At 38.4% G+C, this 22838-nt stretch overlaps 3 protein-coding genes across 13 annotated transcripts in view; 1 reads left to right on the top strand and 2 right to left on the bottom strand.

The window, feature by feature from the left end:
* Positions 1–9601, top strand: part of LOC109541642 (growth arrest-specific protein 2) — a 27318-nt gene extending 17717 nt beyond the window's left edge. For all 7 annotated transcript variants that reach the window (XM_048670134.1, XM_048670133.1, XM_048670136.1 and 4 more), the window contains 7 exons: positions 6834–6958; positions 7099–7240; positions 7297–7522; positions 7574–7659; positions 7714–7875; positions 7927–8102; positions 8153–9601. In XM_048670134.1, coding sequence (XP_048526091.1) covers positions 6834–6958; positions 7099–7240; positions 7297–7522; positions 7574–7659; positions 7714–7875; positions 7927–8102; positions 8153–8353 — 1118 coding nt within the window. In that variant the 3' untranslated portion in view covers positions 8354–9601. The remainder of the gene's footprint in view (positions 1–6833; positions 6959–7098; positions 7241–7296; positions 7523–7573; positions 7660–7713; positions 7876–7926; positions 8103–8152) is intronic.
* On the bottom strand, positions 9530–12961 carry LOC109541646 (septin-2). 3 transcript variants are annotated; one of them, XM_019910534.2, is made up of 9 exons: positions 12648–12961; positions 12292–12409; positions 12095–12237; positions 11851–12037; positions 11524–11795; positions 11314–11462; positions 10906–11098; positions 10684–10849; positions 9530–9903 (listed from the first exon to the last, which is right to left on the bottom strand). In XM_019910534.2, the coding sequence occupies exons 1-9, from the start codon at positions 12675–12677 to the stop codon at positions 9839–9841; spliced, it is 1323 nt and encodes a 440-aa protein (XP_019766093.1). In that variant the 5' UTR covers positions 12678–12961; the 3' UTR covers positions 9530–9838. The 3 variants fall into 3 exon arrangements, with proteins under 3 accessions (XP_019766093.1, XP_048526088.1, XP_019766094.1); XM_048670131.1 differs by having other exon boundaries at positions 9530–9795; XM_019910535.2 differs by lacking the exon at positions 9530–9903 and having other exon boundaries at positions 10245–10849; positions 12648–12960.
* Positions 12962–13789: 828 nt separating this feature from the next.
* The window catches only part of LOC109540868 (synaptotagmin-1), an 11424-nt gene continuing 2375 nt past the window's right edge, over positions 13790–22838 (bottom strand). For 2 of the 3 annotated variants that reach the window (XM_048661573.1, XM_048661575.1), the window contains 8 exons: positions 18741–18965; positions 18368–18678; positions 16845–17071; positions 16553–16788; positions 16248–16443; positions 16043–16191; positions 15830–15984; positions 13790–15767 (listed from right to left, as the gene is read on the bottom strand). In XM_048661573.1, the coding sequence (XP_048517530.1) occupies positions 15737–15767; positions 15830–15984; positions 16043–16191; positions 16248–16443; positions 16553–16788; positions 16845–17071; positions 18368–18678; positions 18741–18965 (1530 nt within the window). In that variant the 3' untranslated portion in view covers positions 13790–15736. The remainder of the gene's footprint in view (positions 15768–15829; positions 15985–16042; positions 16192–16247; positions 16444–16552; positions 16789–16844; positions 17072–18367; positions 18679–18740; positions 18966–22838) is intronic. The other variant, XM_048661574.1, reaches the window with a different exon arrangement.

The following is a 22838-nucleotide window of genomic DNA, read 5'->3' as shown; positions in this document are numbered from 1 at the left end:
ATCAGATTCAATGTCAGTTTCAGGTATGACATCTTCATCGCCTAATTGAAAAACTTCAGGTTGGTCTTCATCACTTTCAGGGGCCAATATGCGATGTGATTGACCATATTCATCTTGCGACAGATCTGGATCGTCACTTTCGTTATCACTGGGTATGCTGTGAATACCCCGATTACTACCGTAAAATATTTTTGGATCCATCTGCAAAAAACACTTCATTTTTAGACCCAGTTGCTGAAATGCATAGTGTACCACCAAGCATGTAAGCGCATAGTGTCTCATAAATGACTCATACTTACTTTTCGGTCTAATAGTAAGTACCAAACAAAAAATACAACAAACTTACCTTCAAATGCAAGAAAAACCAATATGCAATACACAGATATTTTTTTCAAACAAAACTGCTAGATTTTATTCCATAAACACACCATGGAAAAGTAGCTAAATGGTATGAAAGGCGACATCAAACAAACAATTTTGGTTTGTATCATATTTGACTCGGTATGCAGTAAAGGGTTAATTACTCAATGTTAAACGGGAAAAAATGTATTTTGTGCCAAGGCGGTACCCAATATCAACAAACCCGAGCACGACCCGACCCATTGACCCAACCGGCGATCTACTCGGAAAATTATGGTCATTTTTCGCGCGTTTTATGTTCATTCAAGCGCAGGTCACGTCTCGATTACCGTAAATTATTCAAGGCATGCCAATATGCATGCAGGTATAAACCTAGACAAACTGCCTAAACCGATCAACAATCGTCCACAGACCTCAACTCAGTTAATTTAACATTAAATTGAAATAAACAGCGTTCACGATCAACGTGAGACAAATTCTGGATTGACTAGCGCTTTTTACAACTCCAAACCACTGTGTGTGTGAATGGGCAATTATATGATTCTTTCGACGTCAATTGGAAGAGTTTTATATGATGAAATCGGGTCTTCTTTGCCTATTTAAGTTTCATTTATAATTTCATATCAATTAGGAATAGACTGATGTACAGGGTACCCCATAAGAGCAGCGGAAAAGGCGGAATACCAAAAAATATATTTCGGACAAGTTCGCTTGGTAAAGCTTATTGTTGCAAATTATCTTTGTGGACGTTTGCTTGTGCATCCAAACTACATTAGAGTTATTTGCTTTGTTGCACTGACAAATTTGAAACTTTCTTCGCAAATTCGCATAAATTTGCCATTAGTATGAAGCTTTCAGGTGTTTTAAAGCAAAGTTTTTGCCTCAGATTGCTGCAAAAATTAACCATCTAGTTTGGATAGTTTTTCCGCAATTAATTTTTAAAAATTCGGTTGCAAATTCTATCAAACCGCAATTGCGCTTTTGCAGCTTTGAAATTTAAAAAAAATCATAAATTTGTCATTAAAATGGTCAAAACAATTTCTCAAGCTTAGTTGGCTTTTTCGCAAAATTAATTCTTGAAAAATTGGATGCAAATTCTATCAGAGCGTAGTAACACTTTATCAGTGACGTATTTGAAACTTTCTCAAAACTCGTATGCAATTGTCATTAACAGGAAGCCCCCGGTATTCTAGGACAATAGTTTCTCTTCAACATGGTGCAAAAATTAACCATCCAGCATGGCTAGTTTTTGTGTAATATTTTTTTTGAAAATATGGATACAAATTCCAACGAAGCTCAGCTACGCTTTACCATTTACATATTTGAAACTGTCTTAAAGCTCGCACGAATTTGTCATAAACATGAAGGTTTTAGGTGTTTTAGAGCAAAGCTTCCGTCGCAAAATCGTGCCAAAATTAGAGTTTCAGCTTGGCTGGTTTTATTAGAATTAATATTTGAAAAAATAAATTGAAAAAACTGCAAATACGCACTTGCAGATAGACTTAAATTTTTCTCAGAATCACATGAAGTCGGCAAAACTGCAAATACGCACTCACAGAAATCGACATTTTTAGGATGTTAGAGCAAAAGGTTCTCCTCAAAATTCTGCAAAAATTAACCATCTAGTTTGGCTAGTTTCCTCGTAATTAATTTTTTTAAATTTGAACGCAACTACGAAACCTTAACTACACTTTTTCAGTCACATATTTGAAACTTTCGCAAAACTCGCAAGAAATTTCCACGATAATGAAGCTTTCAGGTGTGGAATCGCAATTACGCTCTTGCAGTTACAGATTTGAATTTCTCTCAAAATCCACATGAATTTTCTATTAAAATAAAACCGTTTGGTGTTTTAGAGCAAGAACTTTTTCTCATAATTCTGAGAGATGAGGGATTCTACTTGGCTAATTATCCCGTAAATAAGTTTTGAAGTTTCGAATAGAAATTCTACCGACGCTCAAGTATATTTTTCCAGTCATATACTTTAAACTTTTTCAAAACCAGCACAAATTCAGGTGACATAAACATTTTAGGTGTTTTAGAGCAAAACTTCCACGTCAAAATCGTGCCAAAATTAGACTTCCAGCTTGGTTAGTTTACGCAAATTAGTTTGTGGAGAACTAGATATCACAAATATGAAACTTTCAGGTGTTTTGGATCAAAGTTTCCGCCTCAAAATAGCGCCAATATTAATTTTTGTAAATTTGCAGTTACAGATTTGAATTTTTCTCAAAATTCGCTGAACTTGGCATTAAAATGAAACCTTCAAAAGTTCTAGAGCAAGAAATTCTCCTCAGAATTCTGCAAAAATTTGCGATCCACTTCGCTAGTTATCACGTAATTAATTTCTGAAAATTTGAATGTAAATGCTATTGAACCATAAATACGCACTTTCGGGTACAGATTTCAAAAGTTTGCAAAATTCGCATGAATTTGGCATTAAGACGAAACCTTTCGGTGTATCATAGAAACATTTTCTGTTCAAAATGGTGCCAGAATACTTTCTATAGCTTAGCTAGGTTCCCCGTAAATAATTTTTGCAAAATTGGATGCAAATTCTCTCAGAGCGCAACAACACTTTTGAACACATTTGAAACTCGCACGAATTTGGCTTTAAAATGACGCATCACAATGCTAAAAAAATTGCGTTCTAGCTTATCTAGTTTTTCCGTAATTAATTTTTTAAAATTTGAATGAAAAATCTATCGAAGCTCAACTGCATTTTTCCAGTCACATATTCCAAACTTTCTCAAAACTCACATGATTTTAGTATTAAAATGATACTTTCAGATGTTTTAAAGCAAGAGTTTCTCCTCATAATGCTGTAAGAATTAACGCTCTTGCTTCTCGAAATTATTTTTTTGAAAATTGGATGCAATTTATGTCGAATCCCAACCACATTTTTCCAGTCAGAAATTTGAAACTTTCTGAAAAGTCGCATGAATTTGTCTTTAAAATGAAGCTTTTAGGTGTTTTAATGCAAAAATTCCTCCTCAGAATGTTGTCAAAATGAGCGCTCTTGCTTGGCTAGTTTTCACGTAATTAATTAAAAAAAAGTGAAGCCACTTCTACCGAATCTCAACTACATTTTTTTAATCACATATTTGAAACTCGGCTGGTTTTCTCAAATTAATTTAAAAAAGATTGGTTGCAGATTCTATCAAACCGCAATTACGCACAATAACAGATTTGAATGTTTCGCAAAATCCACATGAATTTAAAATTAAAATGAAACCTTCAAAAGTTCCAGAGCAAGTGTTTCTCCTCAGAATTCTGCAAAAATGAGCGATTCACTTGGCTAATTATCCCGTAACAACATTCTGAAAATGTGTGTGAATGTTTCCATTGCTATTGAGCCGTAAATACAAGACCCACATGCGGTTACAGATTTGATTTTTTTCAAAATACGCACGAATTTGGCATTAAAATGAAACATTCAGGAGTTTCAGAGAAAAACTTTCTGTGAAATGGTACCAATTCAAGTCAAGCTTAAGTGGTATTTTCGTAAATAATTTTAGAAAAATTACTGAGTTACAGAATCAAATGTATGTTTCTGTAATTTGTAAACAAATTAATAATTCGAGGTTATGAGGGCAATAATTGACATTTCGAAACAGGTTCCGTCATTCAATGATTCCTGTTGAATTTACTGTTTATCCTCGTCTATCTTATTGTCACTTTCCCTATTTATCCATGGTTACCGAGTTTAATTGTTAATTAGGCAGATTACCTTGAAAAACATTGTTGCCGTTTTTCTAATATAGTTTTTTGCAAATTTATCAGTTTTTAATGACAATTAATTTTTTCAACTATTTTTTCTGTACTCCTAAAACACCGCCAGACAACACCTCCAGAGGAATGACGTCAATTTTAATCACCCTGTATATTTCTCTACTGCATTTTCTGGAGTCTCAGTACCAACTGACGCAACAACTTTACCGCGAAGCTACGCCCACTCGATCCTTGCCAGTGACTGAGAGTACCAAAATAAGACGTCAAGCCCAATTTCTTTGTGATTTTTAGATCAGTTTACCTGATTAATTCGCGAAAAACTGCATTAAAATCAACAGTAGTTAATTTATGGGAGGATTTTAATTAAATTGGTTAATTGTCGGTTTTCTTTCTGCGTCGTTTACGGTCACGACTAGGCCGCCGAGGAAGATCGAACTTCGCCACGAATAAGAACCACTTTCTTATCCCATTAATCCGATAAGAAATTGGGACAAAACGTGATTGGGCACTAAAACGCCAATAATGGGCAGATTACCGTCTTCTTTCGCTATTTGGCGTCAATTATGTGGGTGGGCGAGGCCGACTGGTCCCTAATCAGTAGGAAACTCTTCTAGGTATAATGCGCCAATCACAATGACCTCTACAGGGTGTCGTTTCAAGGTATATACAGGGTGATTCAGTCCCAATAGAATGGAATAAAAATGCAGACACTGGAGATACTACAGGTCAAATTGCGCAAGAATGTCTTAACTGAAAGTTGAACTTTTCGGAAATACAGGCTGTTAAAAGTCGTAATTTTAGTGTTTTTTGCCATTATTCTGAAAATACAGGGTGATTCAAAATTGGTGTCATTCCTCTGGAGGTGTTGTCTGTCTGGAGGGGACTGTTTTAGGAGTACAGAAAAAATAGTAAAAAAAATTCATTGTTATCAAAAACTGAGAAATTTGCAAAAAACTATATCAGAGATACGGCAGAAATGTTTTTCAAGGTAATCTGCCTAATTAACATTGCGCAAATACCTGTTGCTTCGTAATTATTTAAAACGCCGGTAACCATGGAATTATACATAGTGACAATAAGATAGACAAGGATAAACGGTAAATTCAACAAGATTCGTTGACTCGTTCGAAATGCCAATCTGTTCTCATAACCTCGAATTGGTGTTTACAAATAAACCATACAACATCAAACATTTGAATGGTTAACTCCAAACAAGCTGTGTAATCTCCTTATTATCCACTATTATCAAGCAGCTTCTCGTATTCAGTTAATTAACACTTGCTCCATTTGTATGTCCTTGCGCTGTGTGTATCGTACAAACGTGGTAGGAATGTAGCTCTTCCTCGGTATTTATTTGGTGCTTGGGAAAGTGTCAGTTATTGTGCTCTGAGTGCCCCTGGAAAGCCCTGATTCGATTATGTCCAATACTTGTTCCTCTGTGTCTGGAACCCGAAAATCGATTGTCGTCCACTATCTTCCTGGAATCACTCTCCTCGACCCTTTGTTGGCGTGAGATCTTTCAGCTTCTGCTATGTTACAGTAGCATTTCCCCTGAACTAATCGCATATCCGCAAATTCGTAAAAGGAAATTCAAAGTAAGTCACAGTTTGACAAATTATTGATTATTGACAAGGGCTCACCACCTGTAACTATCTGTTAATGAGAAAAAACATCATTGCCACTGTAACTTTCCATCAAAAAATTGTAAAAGAGAACTTTTTTGATATAAAAATTTTTCGTAATTTGATGCAAAGATCGTAATTTTTCTTTTCGAATACTTAAGTATTCCAGTATGCTACCAATTAAACATGGAAAAATTTCAAAATAATGCTTAATAACAAAGTTGAAATTCGATCTTCAACTGTTAATATCTGCTAGAAATTTTGGAAAAATATTTTTCCAATATGTTTCTCGTACTCCCCAAGTGAGCCTTTATCATCCCTTAAAAGGAATGACGCCAATTTTGAATCACCCTGTATATCTGACTCTCTCTGACTATAAAATTGCTCGATCAAAGGCTAGTTTTAATAACACGCTACAGTAAAAATGCAACAAGTCATGTACTTCAAATACTACACCATGTAAAATTCGTAATTACATAAAGTAACTGTTCGAAATGACCGCATTGACACTGATACACTTTACACAGCGTTTTCTGAGTTTCGGAACAACATATTGGCACGGCAGCGACTTGTATTCTTTGCCAGCCACAATTCTTCCCGCGAACCATTAGAATCTTTGTAAACTCTATCTTTCATGGGAGACGAAATTCAAAAGTCCAGAGGATTAAAGTACGGACTTCTGAGTGGCCAATTCAACGATTTGAAAAAGTGACATTTTGCATAAAGCACATTGCTAGTCGCATATCTTCAAGCAACTCGGCCAAATTTAGTGGAAGAAATTGTAAATACGATATTTAATTTGGGAGGAAGTTGATATGGTCCAAGTGAAAAAAGCATTACATTTCATTGAAACTCATTGAAATCCAGGCTAATCCAATTAATCCTCGCTCTGGCTGTTTGATGCCCTAATTAGATCAGCATTGATTGTTTAAGCGACTTTTTAACGGCATTCAAATGTAAATAAATAAACTGGACTAATGCGTTGAGGTCAGGCAACCCGGGCCTCAACACACTAATTCAATTCATTTCAGCTGCGTTTATTCAATTCTGGCAGCCACTTAAACACTAAAAACACTTGGAACTCGACTATTTAATGGTTTTCTTCAACTTCAATTCCAGGAACGGATTACATCAATCGGGACAATTTTCTCACGGAACTGGACAATGGCGTGGTCATCTGCCATTTGGCACAGCTCATCTGCGATACTGCCCGAAGGACTGCTAGTTCCGGTTTGGGGAAAATGGTAAGGTTTCACTAAGAAAAAACAAACTGTTAACAAGTGGAGCAAAGGACGTCCGCGCCGTCCGCTCCATCACAGTGGTTGGCGATGCCACAAGCATTGCCCAAGTGGATCAGTTTCTAGAAAACCTTTATTTGCTCCAGAATATACCGAACGTTCGAGGCAAGTGCTTCGAAAAGGCCATGCGGCGCAGTTTTTTCTCCCGAGACAACGTGGCTAATTTCCTCAAGTTTTGTCGCTCTTTGGGCGTGCACGAGAATCTGCTGTTTGAAAGCGACGACTTAGGTAGGGCAGATAAGTTGTATTTGGGTCTTTGGGTAAAAAGCTGGCTTGGTCTTTAGTTCTGCACAATCAGCCCCGTAGTGTCATTCTGTGCCTCTTGGAAGTAGCTAGAATAGCTACTAAATACGGAATCGAGCCGCCTGGGTTGGTGCAGCTGGAGAAGGAGATCGCCGAGGAGGAGAGGCACCAATCGGGCGACTCCGGGCTGAGCTCGTTGCTTTCGTGGCAATTCCAAACCAGCCCTCCTCGCCTCGACGCCTCCGACCTGAAGATGAGTCACAGCAGGTCCGCATTAATCAGAAATCCCTCACTAGCTCTAATCGGTGAATGTTCCAGATCCACTTCGGCCATCTCCCATTACGCGGACAGCTGGAGCACCGGCCCGCACGTTCTTCTCATCAAGGCCGATCTTCAAGCTTCAGGTACTTCATCCTCACACTTATAAGCATCCAGGTGTGACATAGGTGCTTTTACAGGAGATGGCGACACTCTGAACTCAATGCCAACGATAAAAACCAGCGGCGCCAGCGACGGGGTGCCCAGCGACAACACTGAGGACGACGAATGGTCGGGAGGGAGCCCGGAAGACCCAGACTTGGACATGGTGGACTCCGCGAGGAAACCAAGAGACATAAAAGGTCAGCTACTAGGCGAATTGGAGACCTGGGTTAGTAACGGCGCATGCTTAGGTGGCGGCGACGCCCCAAGCCAGGGCATGACAACGGAATTGGACCGCAAGGTGCAGCTGGCCGCCCGTCTGATGCAGCGCAACTGCAACTGCGCCAGCGGCAAATGCGACAAGCTGCGGGTGCGCAAAGTGGGCGAGGGCAAGTACAACATTGCCGGCAAAAACGTCTTCATCAGGGTAAGAAAGCTGCGGGTTTCATCCTCGTTTCCTCACTCGATTCTTTTCAGCTGCTCAAAGGCAGGCACATGATGGTCCGAGTGGGGGGCGGCTGGGACACGCTGGATCACTTTCTGCTGCGCCACGACCCCTGCCAGGTGAAAGTGGTCAGTCGGGACAGTCCCGACCGGGACGCGTCCAAATATCTGCACATCCGAGCCAAGTACAGGAGCCCTCCACCACGGGAGGCTCGCGAATCAGTCACTCGCTGATCCGCACGCACGCTCTTGCCAAAGTTCACACTTCACGTTTTCACCCCGACTGGACTTTTTGGTGAAAACTGCATTGGAACATTCACATTTGCTTCTAGTAGTTCGGCATTATGCACTTGAATGCACTGCGGCTTTAATCCAAACGAGCTGGTCGAGTGCACTAATGCTTAATCTAATCCGAGGACCGGTCCTGAATTAGTGAAAAAACTCACATACTAAGAAATTGGGGACGTGCAAGCGATCTACGGGTCAGGCATTATACCGAGCGGCCAAAAAACGGTTTTGGCCTGGTGGTACAAATAAGCAAGTTCAAATGCCTACACTACACTGTGCTAAGCCTGTTAAATATGGTACTGGGTGGCCGATATATGTTAAGGCCTAGCGAGTTGAGAGTGAGTTGGCGCCCGAAATGGTTGCGAAATACTTTGAGATTTCTAACTCGGTTACTGAGGGACGTAACTGGCAAACTTTAGTGCACACACTCTTTCGGGTCAATGTGGTGGAAATTATTCAAGTTCCTGTTTGCCTAAGAATAAGGGTTAATGGTTAATAAAAAGGCTGCATTTACCCGAAGTAAACAGAAAACAAGTTACTGGCAATTCTTTGAATCAACACATTGTTTTAGTGAAAGCTCGAAATTTGCCAATTTCTTATTCGGCTTAAAATACTGAAAGGTTCGAAACAACCGTTACGTTTCGAAAACACAGCCATCTTCAACTTAAATGTTACATTCACAACTTGCCGGGCTACGACACACATCTTACTCTTGCAATTCTTTTTCTAAGCTGCTCAGCTGCCAAATGGACCTTTTTTTTATATAAACAATGTACATATATATATATATATATATATTTGATATAAACAAGTCCTGGAGGAAACGGCCCCGGATTAATTGTTATAACAATTTATACGAACAATCAAACATTTTCCAGCCATTTTCTTCATCAACTTTACTATTAAGTATTTTATCGTCGATTCGCTAGGCTTTAGCGCTGCTGACTGTATACTCGGTATATCGGTGAAAAATTCATGAACTGTTCAGAACCAACCTTTCGAAACCATATAGTGCAAATTTCTAGTAATAATAGCAACTACAACTAGTACTAAGAGAGTTATATTGTTTTCCACAAGCGTGTCCATCAGCAATTTGATTCGTCAATAATGCTAACACGATCGTCACGGACTAATTTAGATGTTTAATGAACTTTTGTACATATTTTTCTACAATTAAACAGCTAAACAAGCGCATTGGCCAGTTTAATCATTGGAAAACCACTCAGTTGTTCCTAACAAATCGACTTAAACTTTGTACTGTTTAGTAAAATTGCAAAACAATCGCATTCTAGCTCTAAACCTAGCGAATATACCTGCATAATCTCGACGTAAATGAAATCTAGCAGATCGCAGGGTTGTTGATAGTTATATAAACTTATGCATGACTTCTGAAAAGAAGAAAAACTCTCACTCAATCTGGGTTTTAAAGGGCTAAAGGTGGCGAGCATAGTTTTTGTTAAAAATCAGAACGAGGATGGAGAAAAAGCAGCGAAACCCTAGAAGAACGAAAAACGACTTTAGTTTATGTTCAACTGTAAAACGTGCGAAAACATGCGAGGTTAATCTGCAAAGGGAGGCACAAATCTAGCTTGGCTGAGAATAGCGCACTATCACCCACATATAGTGTATGTACAAACACCCCTCCAGCTAGTAATAAGGACTTTTTTGCAGGATCGTTCCAAAGACACCAAGAAACAACCGGTGAAGGCGCAAAGGTTTGAAAAGGTGCAAAACCTATCCCGAAAGTTTACGTATTATAAACGGTTTGCGCCATTGGTACGACCGGTAGAAACTTCCGTTTAATGCCATAGTATGCGGAGCAGTTAAAACAAACTACTCTGTTCCACCTACATTTATTCTCAACGTAGTTTTGAGTTACACAACAAAAAATATTTGTATAAAAGTAAAAAAAGCACTAAACTTAGAACTCAGCAGCTTCAACAAACTCTAGCTGCTGTCACTTGTTGACAATAATCTATAAACTCGCATTCTGGGGCGGCATAAAAATGGTCAAAAACCCATATTTGTTCAAAATAAAACAATCACTGAAGGATGTAGATTTCGCTTAAAATTGCTAAAACGAGCATGTTTACTCGATATTACACAGATGCTCAATTTGTAACACAATAACACAATAAAAGCACACTGTGCAGTAGTGCGTTTAAATATATGTATTTTGGCGAAATATCTAGAGTTTAAAGGAAAAGAACGGTGCGATATGCGGTTAAAACAAAAAGTGAAGCAAGCGCTTTAGTTACCGGTTCATTTCTTCTTACTTTTGCCCAAGGTGAGAGTGTGGTGGCTGCTCGACCCCATTTGCTGGTACTGCGCCTTCCTCCTGTTGAACTCGACCACTTCATCTTCCAGCTTTTTTCTGGAGTCCTCGATTTTCTTCTTTTCCTCCGTGTGGTCTTTTTTCAGCTTGTCGAACTTGGCATGCAACTAATACCGTTTTATTACATTATGTACAGTTGTATGCATTTTGCTGGTTCTCCCACCTCTTTCTCGGCTTCCTTCAGCTCGGCCTCCTTTTCCTTTACCCGCACAACGAACATCTGCCTCATTTCGTCCTCCTTTTGCTGCAATTCCTGCAGGTGATTGGTGCGTTTCACTTCAAAAGTCTCCTGGAAGCTGATTGGTTTGTTGTTGGCATCCACGTCGGAGAACCCCATTTGTTCTAATCGTTTTTTCCTGAAACAAAAATTGCTACGAATTAAAATTCACTTTATTTGAACGACAAAAAACGAGCAATTTTATTTAGTTAAATGACCCGTCTATGTGCGTACCTACTAATCATAGACTTTCTATACTCTAGGTTTAGAAGCTATCAGAACGGTTCTTTAACCATAAACTTAGCTTTATGGCTAAAATGGTTCTTCAGACATTTCAACATAAAAAAGCCATACCTGTAGAGTTCGTAGTGCCTGTTGTGCGTCTTCTCCCGCATATCTTCCATGTTGGTCCTAATCAGCATCTCACGCAGCTTTACAAAGTCGCAGTGAGTCTCGTTTTCCACTTGGACGGTCCCCCATGGATACTGTCTCGCTCTAACCAGCTGTACGCAACCAAAGAACATTGTTAGACTTAAAGGCGAACGAACGGACAGTTGAACCTACTTTGCTGCCGACTTTCACAAAATCAGTGCTCCCAATTACAGCGAATGGAATGTGTGAATTCATTGACGAATTTATCTCAGATACGGTTTCATCATCAACTGGAAACTCATAGATGTGAACCCCATTGTTCTGCAGTTCTGCCATTATTTTCGACTTGAACTTCTGCAGCTCGGTCTTTGAGATGGTGTCGGCTTTGGCGATGATAGGAATGATGTTGACTTTCTGATCCAGCTTTTTCATGCATACCAGATCGATCGACTTCAAGCCGTGCCCTGAAACAATGCAGAAGAGTCAGTTTATTCCTTCGGCGTTAGCCAGCTTTTTTACCAGTTGGGCAGATGAAGTACAAGCAGACGTGGATGCGGGTGTCATGGAAAGACGACAAGGACCTCTTAATCTTCAGTTCCTCTTGCAGATAGTTCTCAAACTGGTCGTCGATGTACTTTACTATGGCCTTAAAGCTGTCCTCTTTGTTTATTTGGTCTCCATAACCCACAGTGTCCACAATAGTCAACTGAATGTGAAACAAAAATGTTAGAGTGTGAGGCTTCGAGGTTTTTATCTTCGTTACCTTTAGTCTGACGTTGCTCTCTTGAAGCTCATAAGTGTGCCCATTCAGCTTCACAGTTGGTAGAGTGTGAGGGCTGGGATTGGACTCGAAGTTTGTATTAAATAAAGAGTCCATCAGGGTGGACTTACCTAAGCCAGTCTCACCTAATGTTCAAACATTCTTGTAACTGCGGAATTATTAGCTCACTCTACCATTACCTATGCACATGATGTTGAAAATGAAGCCATTCTGGACGCTTTTCGATACCAACTGGTCTGGAAGACTATCAAAGCCCACATGACCTGCTAAGGTCAAGTTCCTGATCTGTTCCTCGAGCTTTAACAAAGGAAGCACAACGACCATTGTATTGTTTGTTTGAGGAAAAACTTTTAATTTTAGTGCAGACGGTTTAATCACCAAGCTGCTAATGTAGTGGCTTTTGCACAATTAGCCAACAAATCTAAGGAATGTAATCAGATTCCTTTAAAGGAAAAGTGGGCTAATGAGATATCAAAGCTGTACAAGGCAGGCCTGGTTCCATTTGCTGCTTAGAACAACTGTGTAGTTTACTTACTCCGTGATTTTCCACTTCCACAGGGGGCATTTCGGGCGGTTCCTGCTCGGAAATTTTGATTAAATAAACAGGAAGTTAATGTGTAAACAGCAATCCGCAGCAAAATTAGGTCAAATTTTCCGTTCCACACGAAAACCACTCGCGTAATTTAGTGGTAAATTTGAATGTAATAATTCTGATCACTTTTTAGTTCATACACATACTTTTGGGCTCAAAAAGCCGAAAATTACCAATGCAAAACGCCCCAGAAAACACACACAAATATGACTATAGATAAAGACAAGTATGAATATGACTAACCACAAATGTCAACTGTTTAAAAACTTCAAACAACGGCGGCGTGCGGCATTGCCAACTGGTGCAGGACATATTAAAAATAAAACGAATCGAACGAAACGCTTTGTAAACAAGCAAATCTTATCATAGATTGTAACTATGTGTGCTATTTTTCATTTTTAATCTTTTATTGGTTTTTGCGCTGTCGTGAGAGGTTGCCAATGAGAATCAGTTTATCAGCCCCTAAAAGTTTATAAATTGGCTAAATTACGCAAATATCGAGCCGATTTACTTACAAAAAACAATGCTAGATGTTTATACTCAAAAGAAAAATAGTATATAGGTTTCGCAAAGATCGCTTACTGTATAAGTGAAATAGGGCATTGGCCCTGAAGTGTGTATTAGAAAGAGACGGGTCACATAAACATTATGGCTTTTTCCTAATATTTAAAAAATAAATTGTAGTTTTCCTCGATAGTTTTGCTTTTTTAGATTCATTCATAAACAAGTTAAATATATCACAAATTTTAATGGTTTCTTCAAATTATCCATTCTGTTCTATATAATCCCATATCCCATAGAATCGTTCGTTTTCGGAAAAACCAATAAAATAGATCACGAAGATAATAAATAAATAACACCTTCAACAAATCTAAGAAGCAATTTTGCCTACCTCTCACTTCATCCTTGCTAAGTTCCTCTTTATTAAAGATGGCTCCTAAATACTTGCACAATGCACTCCCTTAATCACCTTTTTCCAGTTCGAGATCCTCACATTGAATTCGTATTCACACTTTAAATTTCGCTCGCGCATAAACTTCTACAGTACTTTCAATTCCAGCAATACAAAAACATTAAAAGTCCAATTTAAAATAATTTCTTCACGTTTATATTTTAAATTAATATATAACACATAAAATACACCATTCTACCTACTTTAAATCTTAAAAAATAAAATATAGTCTCTTTGAATGTATGTAACATTCACATTTAATATGTATATACTTATATGTCCGTGCCTACTTTCGCGTTTTGTTCATATAATATAAACAATTTATATTAATTCGGAATAACGTCCCGTTGGATTATTCAAATAGTTTTCTTTCTTTTTGAGAACAGGGGATTATCATAAGATTTGTTTCGTTTATAGGCTGAGATAATTTTGTGATATCGGGCTTTTCTAGAAAGAAAAGCCACACATTAAAAGAGTAATAAACATATCCGCTTGGGATTGGTACAACATCGAAAACATCTCATGAAGTATAACATTCAACACTTAAATTACATCATTTTTGTTATAAATATATAGTATATAATCATATATCTGATAATTAATAAGCGTTTTTTTTGTAATGGGTATGATAAATAGGGAACGTATAAGAATTGTTGCGGGAGTGACGATGAGCGCATTTGATATTTCAACTGATACTCGCAACAATATGTATGAGGCGGATAATTGAGGTGGGTTATACACGTATATATACACTCAATCAAGGTGTCTTTTCATCTTTTCAACCTAGATCTACTGGATTTCGGTAGCTAACTTTGCATCCCACATTCTTGTGCTTGCCCACATCGCAAGTGGTACGTTAGCGGATCAAAGACCCAGCAAATGTACCTTCAATGTAACGTAGAACTACCACAGTTCTTTTGAGGACCGAACATGAGGCGATTGAGATATCAGAAATATTTTTTGTCTATTTCTATGCAATCAAAATATATTTTGTTGTTTCAGATTAAACCATTTTGCTTTTTTCGACAAATTGATAAAGATCGTCCGATTTTAAGCCATCTAGGAATTTTATGACAAGAAAGATTTTAGCGATTTTTTATTCAAATTATCATTTTTCAACTGTGAGACTGATTAATTTGAAAGTAATGTTTACTCTTGACTGCTTTTGCCTAAAACCACTCCAAAAACTGAATTACGTCCCAACAAGACTGATTCATTTAGGAAATATTCTCACTCTTGAATTTTTTACGTAAGTACATCATACAGTCCATTTGACTTCAAATCGATTTAGAAATGGATGGGACGAAAACGCTTTAATTAATTAACCAAACAACAGTTTTTTTCTTAAGTCCACTCGTTGTCGATTGATTATCCAAGTCGCTTAAAAAGTGGATGAAAAGGAGCACTTTTCTTAAAACTTTAACTTTGTGGAAGAACCAGGTCCGAGCAAGGCCGATTCATTTCTAAACTATTTCTACCCTTGACTTTTGCTTAAAATCCCTCCTTTTTGAGGAAAAGATTAAATGCCTCACAAAGAAAATTACCAATGTTGCATTTGCCAAAGCCTTTACCACTATTAAGCTTCGCCCCAACGCCTTCAATTTCATCCAACAGGAATATAAAACATTCCCAATTCTCTGATACCTCAATGCGCCATTAAACTGCCGACTTTAAACCATTTAAAACATGCCTAACAGGAACACAAGGAAAATGATTGTCTTTTAAAAGTTAACTTACGTACTATTCATAAGTAAATTTTCATTTTGATATAAAACGTGTCAATGTTTGTCTCAGATTTGAACAAATGAGCTGAACGTTGCTTCTGATGTAAGCGGATGGTTGATTCCTGCCGAATTCGATTTTGCGTTTATCCTGGACTTAATTAATGCTGCCGGTACTGTTAAGTGAATTGAATTTCAGCTTGTAAAAAATAGGACCCAATAGCGGGCGCAAAGTACAAAAATGCCCTGATAATACAGTACAATTAAAAACATTGTTAGGACCATAGTAAATTTTAGGCGTACTTCCCCCTAGTTTGGGGATTTAGGCTTAATACTGACTTTACCTGCGCCTGGATTGTTTACTTCACGTGGTCGTTTTCCGGGATTCTTCTGAAAGAAACGACGTCCGATGCCCTTTTCTGGATGTTTTTGTCTAACTGAATTAGTTTTACCTGATAGTATGCCAGCAAAAGACGGCCTTTCTAGGAGTATGGATCATATCATTCCAGTGGTCTTTGCCAGTACCGACAGCCTTTGGTCCAATAGTGCAGCACCCCAACAGCGGGTTGCTCCCCATCAGGTCGTTGCCTTGATCGTATACACCAATCTGGAAAAACATTGAAGAATATGCGGAAATTTCCGGGAAAATCTACCAGGCTGCACACCTCAAACTCCGAACTCTGCAAATTGGTGGATGGCATGTTGAAAATCAGAGCCTCGTTCCAGACCGGATTGCATGTACCTTTCTTGCAGCTGGACTTTTTCTTTTTGATGCGCTTTCCATTGGCGGTGAGGTAGACTTTGATGAAAGGGTCTGAAAAGGTTTTCCGATTTTCCCATTAGGATTTCTGCCCCAGTTTCCCCACGTACCAATGAACTGTTTGTCGCTGGGTTTGAACAGGTTCCTAGCCTTGACAATGGACAGGGTGATTCGTTCAGCTGAGGGCAAATACATGAGCGAGCAGAGCATTTCTTGAACTTCTTCAGGCGGTTTTTTGTTCTTGGAGATTTCGGCCCAAACTTCGATGCTTTGAGTACAGTCGTAATCTGCTAGCTGCATGGTCACCTACACAGTTTGCTTTATAAGCTTTGTGCTGGGAAAAACCGACGAAACGCGGAATATTTTTGATGAAACAGACCAAATCTTTTAAATTTGCAAATGCCTTTTCACTCACCTCGCCAATGATATCATTCCGAGAAAACTTGTCGTAGTCAAACACCTGGAGCAGCAGCGACATGGCCTGCAGCGCGTCATGCGAAACCGGAAACTTGAAAATATCATTGAACACCGGATTGGTATCATTCCGATGAATACTGGTCTGCCTTTTCCTGCTATCCACTTCCGGTGTGAGGAACAATCGCACGTAGGGATCGTTGAATCCTCCCTGATCACTTCCAGCTAAATCGTGCGCTGAAACAATTCCTCATTCAAACATCCGCCTGCATCTGCATCCCTTTGGGGCTCACCTTCGATTAGATGCACCACCAAGTCGGATCGGTTCAGGTCGTAGCTGAGGCGGAAGTGCAGTCGCCCTAAACTTCCCTGTTTGTTGGGGTCGCCGATGAAGAGCGGACCGTCCTTCTTCAGGTACAGGTCGGGCTGGATGGCGCCTAAGGGACTGGCTGGGGGAGCCGCCATGGAACTGTCTGGAATCACTCCTCGCGATGATGGGATAAAGAGGGGCGACAAGCATCTGCAATTGAAACGAAGACTTGGTGAAAACGGAATGTTTGTTTCGTGAAGAAACTTTAAAATTATTGGAAATAGAGGAAGAAGAAGCGTAAAAAGTCCGCGTGAAATTGGTCGGATTTTCACCTAAAACTGTTTTAGATTTGAAGTTTTATGAAGGAGAATTTATTACTCGAAAACAAATTGAAAACCATAAAATTGCAAAATTCCTTAATGCAAAAGTCACTAAATAAATCTCTAATATGAATATCTATCTAAATATATTTCTATATACAGAGTGATTCACGGTCGATGGATAAATGGTCAAAGTCACCGGATATGCTCTATAGGCCTAAAATATTTTCAGCAATGCGACGTTGCCGCTTCTACCGAAAAGTACATACAACGTTGCTATTTTAAATGAGACACCCTGTATTAATATACGTCTTTCCGAAAAAAAAACGAATTTTTCCAAAAATGTTCATTTATTTCGGAAATTTAACGCTTTAGGTATAAAAACATGATAATTCGTTTCACAGGGAATTTAACGGTCTTCCCGTATTTGGACTAATATACAGGGTGTTCGATTTGAAAAAATGTAACTGGAGCAGTTTTTATCTCTAGCCGAAAGCTCAGTGTTTTCAAGACATCCTGTATTATTTGGACCAAAATGTGGCACCCTCGCATTGCTGAAAATATTTTAGACCGATGGAGCATATCCGATGACTTCGTTGTACAAATTTGCAGATAGATTGGGCATCGCATTCTCCTTAAATGTCTAATACGCCATCGACCATGAATCACCCTGTATTTAACTAAAACAGTCAACTGAAGCCATAAAACATGTTTTTTGACAACAGGAAAAATTCCGTATAAGATGATCTTTTGATGAAGAATTTGTTCTTTATTGTAAAGAGTTTTTTCCTCGCTTAAAACGATGTGAGGAACGGAAATGCGGTGTTTTTCAAAAACAAAAATTTTGAGAAAAATTTGAAGTCCAAAAACAAGTTTGAATCCAAGAACAAAATTTTGAAAAGAATCCGCCTTAACCATAACGATAATTACTGAGACGCAATAGGAAACCCTTAACATGAAAAATGCCTTTGCAACGTTTACCAGATTTTCAAACCTGCTCTGAGATGCTTTTGAGCGACTGCAACTTTAAGAACAAGATTTGACCAAAACTTTCTGTCCTACATCTCCTAAACTTTGCTTAGAAAGCTGCCAGTTCAAGGAGATCAACATCTCCAATGGCCTTCCGACTATCCAGATTCCACCACTTTTGATCTGGTAAACATTGAACAAAACATACGATACACACCTGGAAAAAGTGGCATTCCGAGGACTTGCAGGAACGGGGGAATTGCAGCTGCTGCCCGACCCTCCTGTGAGTGAAGTGAGGCTGGACTGCGAAGGTGAGGAGGTGCGCAAATCCATGCTGATGTGACTAAATCCAGGCGACGAGGAGCGAATATCCAGAGAAGCCGCCCGATGAGGCGATGGAGACCGGCTTGATCCCCTGGGCAGCGGATAGCTGGACGTGTGAGTGGCCTCATGATGAAAATGAGCCTGCTGAGCCTTTCCATCGGGAGCAAATGTGCGGATTTGAGGCGAAGAACCTCTGTTGCTGCCCTAAATCGTTAGCAACTTGTGAACATCTCTTCCCTGAATAGGACCGTTCCGGCAGCTTTTACCTGTTTAGAGGTGCTGCTGTCCAGACTGCTTTGGCTGGAGGCGCTGGGGGTTCTGCATAAGAGTGGCGGTCCTCCGGGGTACGACTTTGACTGGTGCTGTAGGGCGTGGTTGGCCACCGATGAGGAGCAGAGCTCGAGGGGAGTCCGCATTATTTCGGCTGTCATCGATTGGGACGAGTTTTGAGGCGGCTGGACGTTCAGTTGTTCTTTGGAGATGTTAAAATCCTGCAGAAGCAAAGGGAATGAACGATTTTCGAATGTGTTTACACTTAAAACTCACTGAATCAAGAAGATGTTGGTTGCTTAATATAAAAGAGTTACATACAAACCAGTCGTTGGATCAGTTAGAAGATGAAATACTGTTGATAAAAATCGAGAAATAAAGAAAAGGATAATAACCAAGTCTAAAAGATAAGTCTAAATTTATTATTTATTATTTGTCTGAAATATTTTCCGGCAGAGTCATCTTCAAACAGGGGCACATACGCGGCACGATCACCAGATCTTTTCCCTTTAGATTAATATTTATGGGGAACTATGAAAAACAACAATTATAAATCTGTACCCACCGATATTAATGCTGCGAAGGAAGATCTTCACAACCTTAAGGACGAAAATTAGAACAAGGAACGTTTTAAGATCACTATAAAATTTAAGAAGACCCATAGATCTGTAGAAGAGAAAATGTATGTTAAGAACGGCAGAGATGAAGACGCTAAGGTCAACAGAGGGAAAAAACACTACCGGATATAGTGAGGAGCTCAACAATAAAATAGACCTGCAAGGTGGAGGATGTAATCAGATGGGGACGAAAGCGCAGAATATGCTGGCGGGACCATGTAGAAAGAATGGCCTACGAAAGAATAGCCAAGATTGTGTCGAATGGAAATCCAGCTGGTGAAAGACCCATCGGAAGACTACCGAAAAGATGGAAGGATAGTTGGACATCTATATCACAGGAGAATAAGCAACATTTACCAGACGAAATAAACAGACCATAGGGTGTTTCCAAAGAATAAGAAGAAGAAACATAGATCTGTGCTTGGAAGTGGAAGGTGAACCCTTTGAGCACCTCTTATAGTTTTCATAATTTACTGGTTTCTCAAAGTTTAGTTTCATCCTATGTAAATTTATGATACACTTTTTTCCTTTTTTTACTCTACTCAAACAGATACAGAAACTGTCTAAAATCTGTTCATTAAACAAAAGAGTGGGTGTTATTCCAAAGCACTCTGTACAAAAACGAAATTTTTGTTATTTTAACGAAACAGCAAGACTGAACCTTAACATATGATACTGCATCGCAATCAGAAAAAAATGTAAAAATCCAAGATAGCGCTCATAAGAAAAAACAATGTTGATGATGGTTGTCAAGAATCCATAAGTCGCTTTTTACAATACAACATCGCCAAGTTGTAGAAGAGAAAAAGTTGCAATGATGTAGTATTATTCATTTTCAATTTCCGCGTCAAATAAGCTAAGGAAAAATAAAAACTTTTTTCCGAATATCACCGGCCCTAGCAGAAATTTTTTAAATTTTCAATAATCATTTTAGTAAGCTCTAGCCTGCGCGGGTTTGCCCCAATTTAACTGATTAGTTAAATCGTATCTAGTATGGTTACCGAGATCCCCATGGTTGAGCTCCAAAAACGGACACCCTGTATAAAAGTTTCGTTTCAATATCAATATAATTTCAACATTTTTATCATAAAAATATCTGAGAAATTCTTTGTGCAATATTCAACACTTATTCAACTAGATTTGCTATAAACTTAAAGTCTAAATATGAAAAAAACGTTATAAACTTCTAGAGATACGTCTAGAAGATTTTTAAGTAAGCAATGAACATATTTTTGCGCCATGATTTTGGAGTCTAAAATCTAGAGCCACATTCGCACCTAAAGCGGAAAGAACCTAAGGCTGGAAGTTGTATGTGGCAGTTGCGCCTTCTCCATGAATCATACAAGTGACAATTTGAACGCAATTTCCAGTAATCCGCAGGATTTCTTCCAAAGCTCTCAGCCCAAACCCGTCTTAGTAGTATTTTCCTAAATATTTAGGACTTTTGACGATTTGAAAGAACATGTTGGAACATTCAATCGTGACAATCCAAACTAGCTTTAAAAAATTGAATTCATCAAGCAGACGCTTGAAACTTTCACAGTCCATAGAAGATAGTTGAAGTTCAAAATACTTCAAATATTACCCAAATTCCCATAATCGCTGGTTTTTGGTGACTTGGAAATGTTGGTATAAAAATGGACCTTTTCGCCCAAAAACACACTTTGCTTCAAAAAATTCCAACTTCCAATTTAAAGCCAGCAGACACTTGAAACTTTTACAGTCCATAGACAACAGTTGAAGCTCAAACTACTGCAAATATTACTTAAATTTCCATAATCCCTGATTTTTGGTGACTTGAAAATGTTGGTTTAAAAATGGGCCTTTTCGCCCAAAAACACTCTTTGCTTCAAAAAATCCCAACTGCCAATCTAGAGCCAGCAGACACTTCAAACTATCACAGTCCATAGACGACAGTTGAAGCTCAAAATACTGCAAACATCCGCCAGATTCACATAACCCCTGATTTTTGGTGACTTGCAAATGTTGGTATAAAAATGGGCGTGTTTGCCCAAAAACACTCTTTGCTTCAAAACATCCCACCATCCAATCTAGAGCCAGCAGACACTTTAAACTATCACAGTCCATAGACGACAGTTGAAGCTCAAAATACTGCAAATATCCGCCAAATTCACATAACCTCTGATTTTTGGTGACTTGCAAATGTTGGTATAAAAATGGGCGTGTTCGCCCAAAAACACTCTTTGCTTCAAAACATCCCAACTTCCAATCTAGAGCAGGCAGACACTTGAAACTTTCTTGAAAATTTTTCTGAAAATTAATTGCACATATCAGGTCGTTTTTCTATTATTAATTCGTCAACTTTCCAATTTTTTTTTGTTCGTCTGCAATTGATAGTGCATTTTGTACAGGTTTTGCATGTTCGCTTAAATCGCTCTCAAAATTTAGTTTCGCATTTATTTTATAGGCAATTTGCAGAGGCAAAATTGATTTTCAATTGTAGCGGTATGAAACAGACTGTTTTCAAATATACGCTGGTCAAAAATCACAGCGTTTAAAAAAAATGCATTTTGACTATCAAACAGAAAAAGTTTCCTGACTACAACTTACTACGATTTTATTCAAATCGGTCTTTTGGATATCCCAATCTCTATCTTATTATTATGATTATGATTTTTCTTCACACTTTCTTCAAAACTTTACTTTTGTTCATATTAGCTAAACTTACATGTTTTGTCAACAAAAAAAATGATAGAGCGTTCTTCTACCAGCTTCAACTTCCCACTTTTCTACAGGATGTCTTCAACTTCAGTTGATAGTGTTCACATTTTTTTACAGTTTTAGTGAAGTTCATTTAAATGGCTCTTTAAATCTCGTTTCGACGATTTAAACGATTCAATGATACAGATTGATTTCAAATATTTGCAATTCAAAAACCAAAGCTTTCAGAAAAATTCTATTTTCACATTTTTTTAGAGAGCTTTTATTAAAATTGACCAAATTGTCGCTTTTTTTAAATATATAAAGTGAAATTTTAAAAATTTTCAATGAACATTTTAGTAAGCTTTAGACTGCGCAGCTTTGCCCCAATTTCGTATCCAAATCGTATCTAGTATGGTTACCGAGATCCCCTGGTTGACCTCCAAAAACGGACACCCTGTATAAAAGTTCCGTTTCAATATCAATATTATTTCTACATTTATTTCGAAAAGTCAAAAATTAAAGTTAATTTTTCAAGTCTGAATAGAATTTTTATCTTAAAAATCTCTGAGAAATTCCTTGTGAAATATTCAACACCTATTCAACTACATTTGATATGAACTTAAACTCCAAATGTGAAAAAATGCCTTATAAGCTTCTAGAGATCTATCAGACTATGGGGCTTTCACGGCCGGTCAGATTACATTTAGGAATGTTTTCCGGGCTTTGAAGCCGTGGTCTATCGGAATTTCTTCCTGACGTTTCGTCTACAACTGCGGTGGACATTTTCAAAGGCGATGAGGCAGTGGGCGAAGT

This window comes from Dendroctonus ponderosae, unplaced genomic scaffold (assembly GCF_020466585.1).
Source record: "Dendroctonus ponderosae isolate FM_Combo_2020 unplaced genomic scaffold, Dpon_F_20191213v2 Dpon_F_20191213_1, whole genome shotgun sequence".
Taxonomy (NCBI): Eukaryota; Metazoa; Arthropoda; class Insecta; order Coleoptera; family Curculionidae; genus Dendroctonus; species Dendroctonus ponderosae.
Note: the sequence above shows the minus strand (reverse complement) of the source record. Positions and strands in the feature narration are given on the sequence as shown.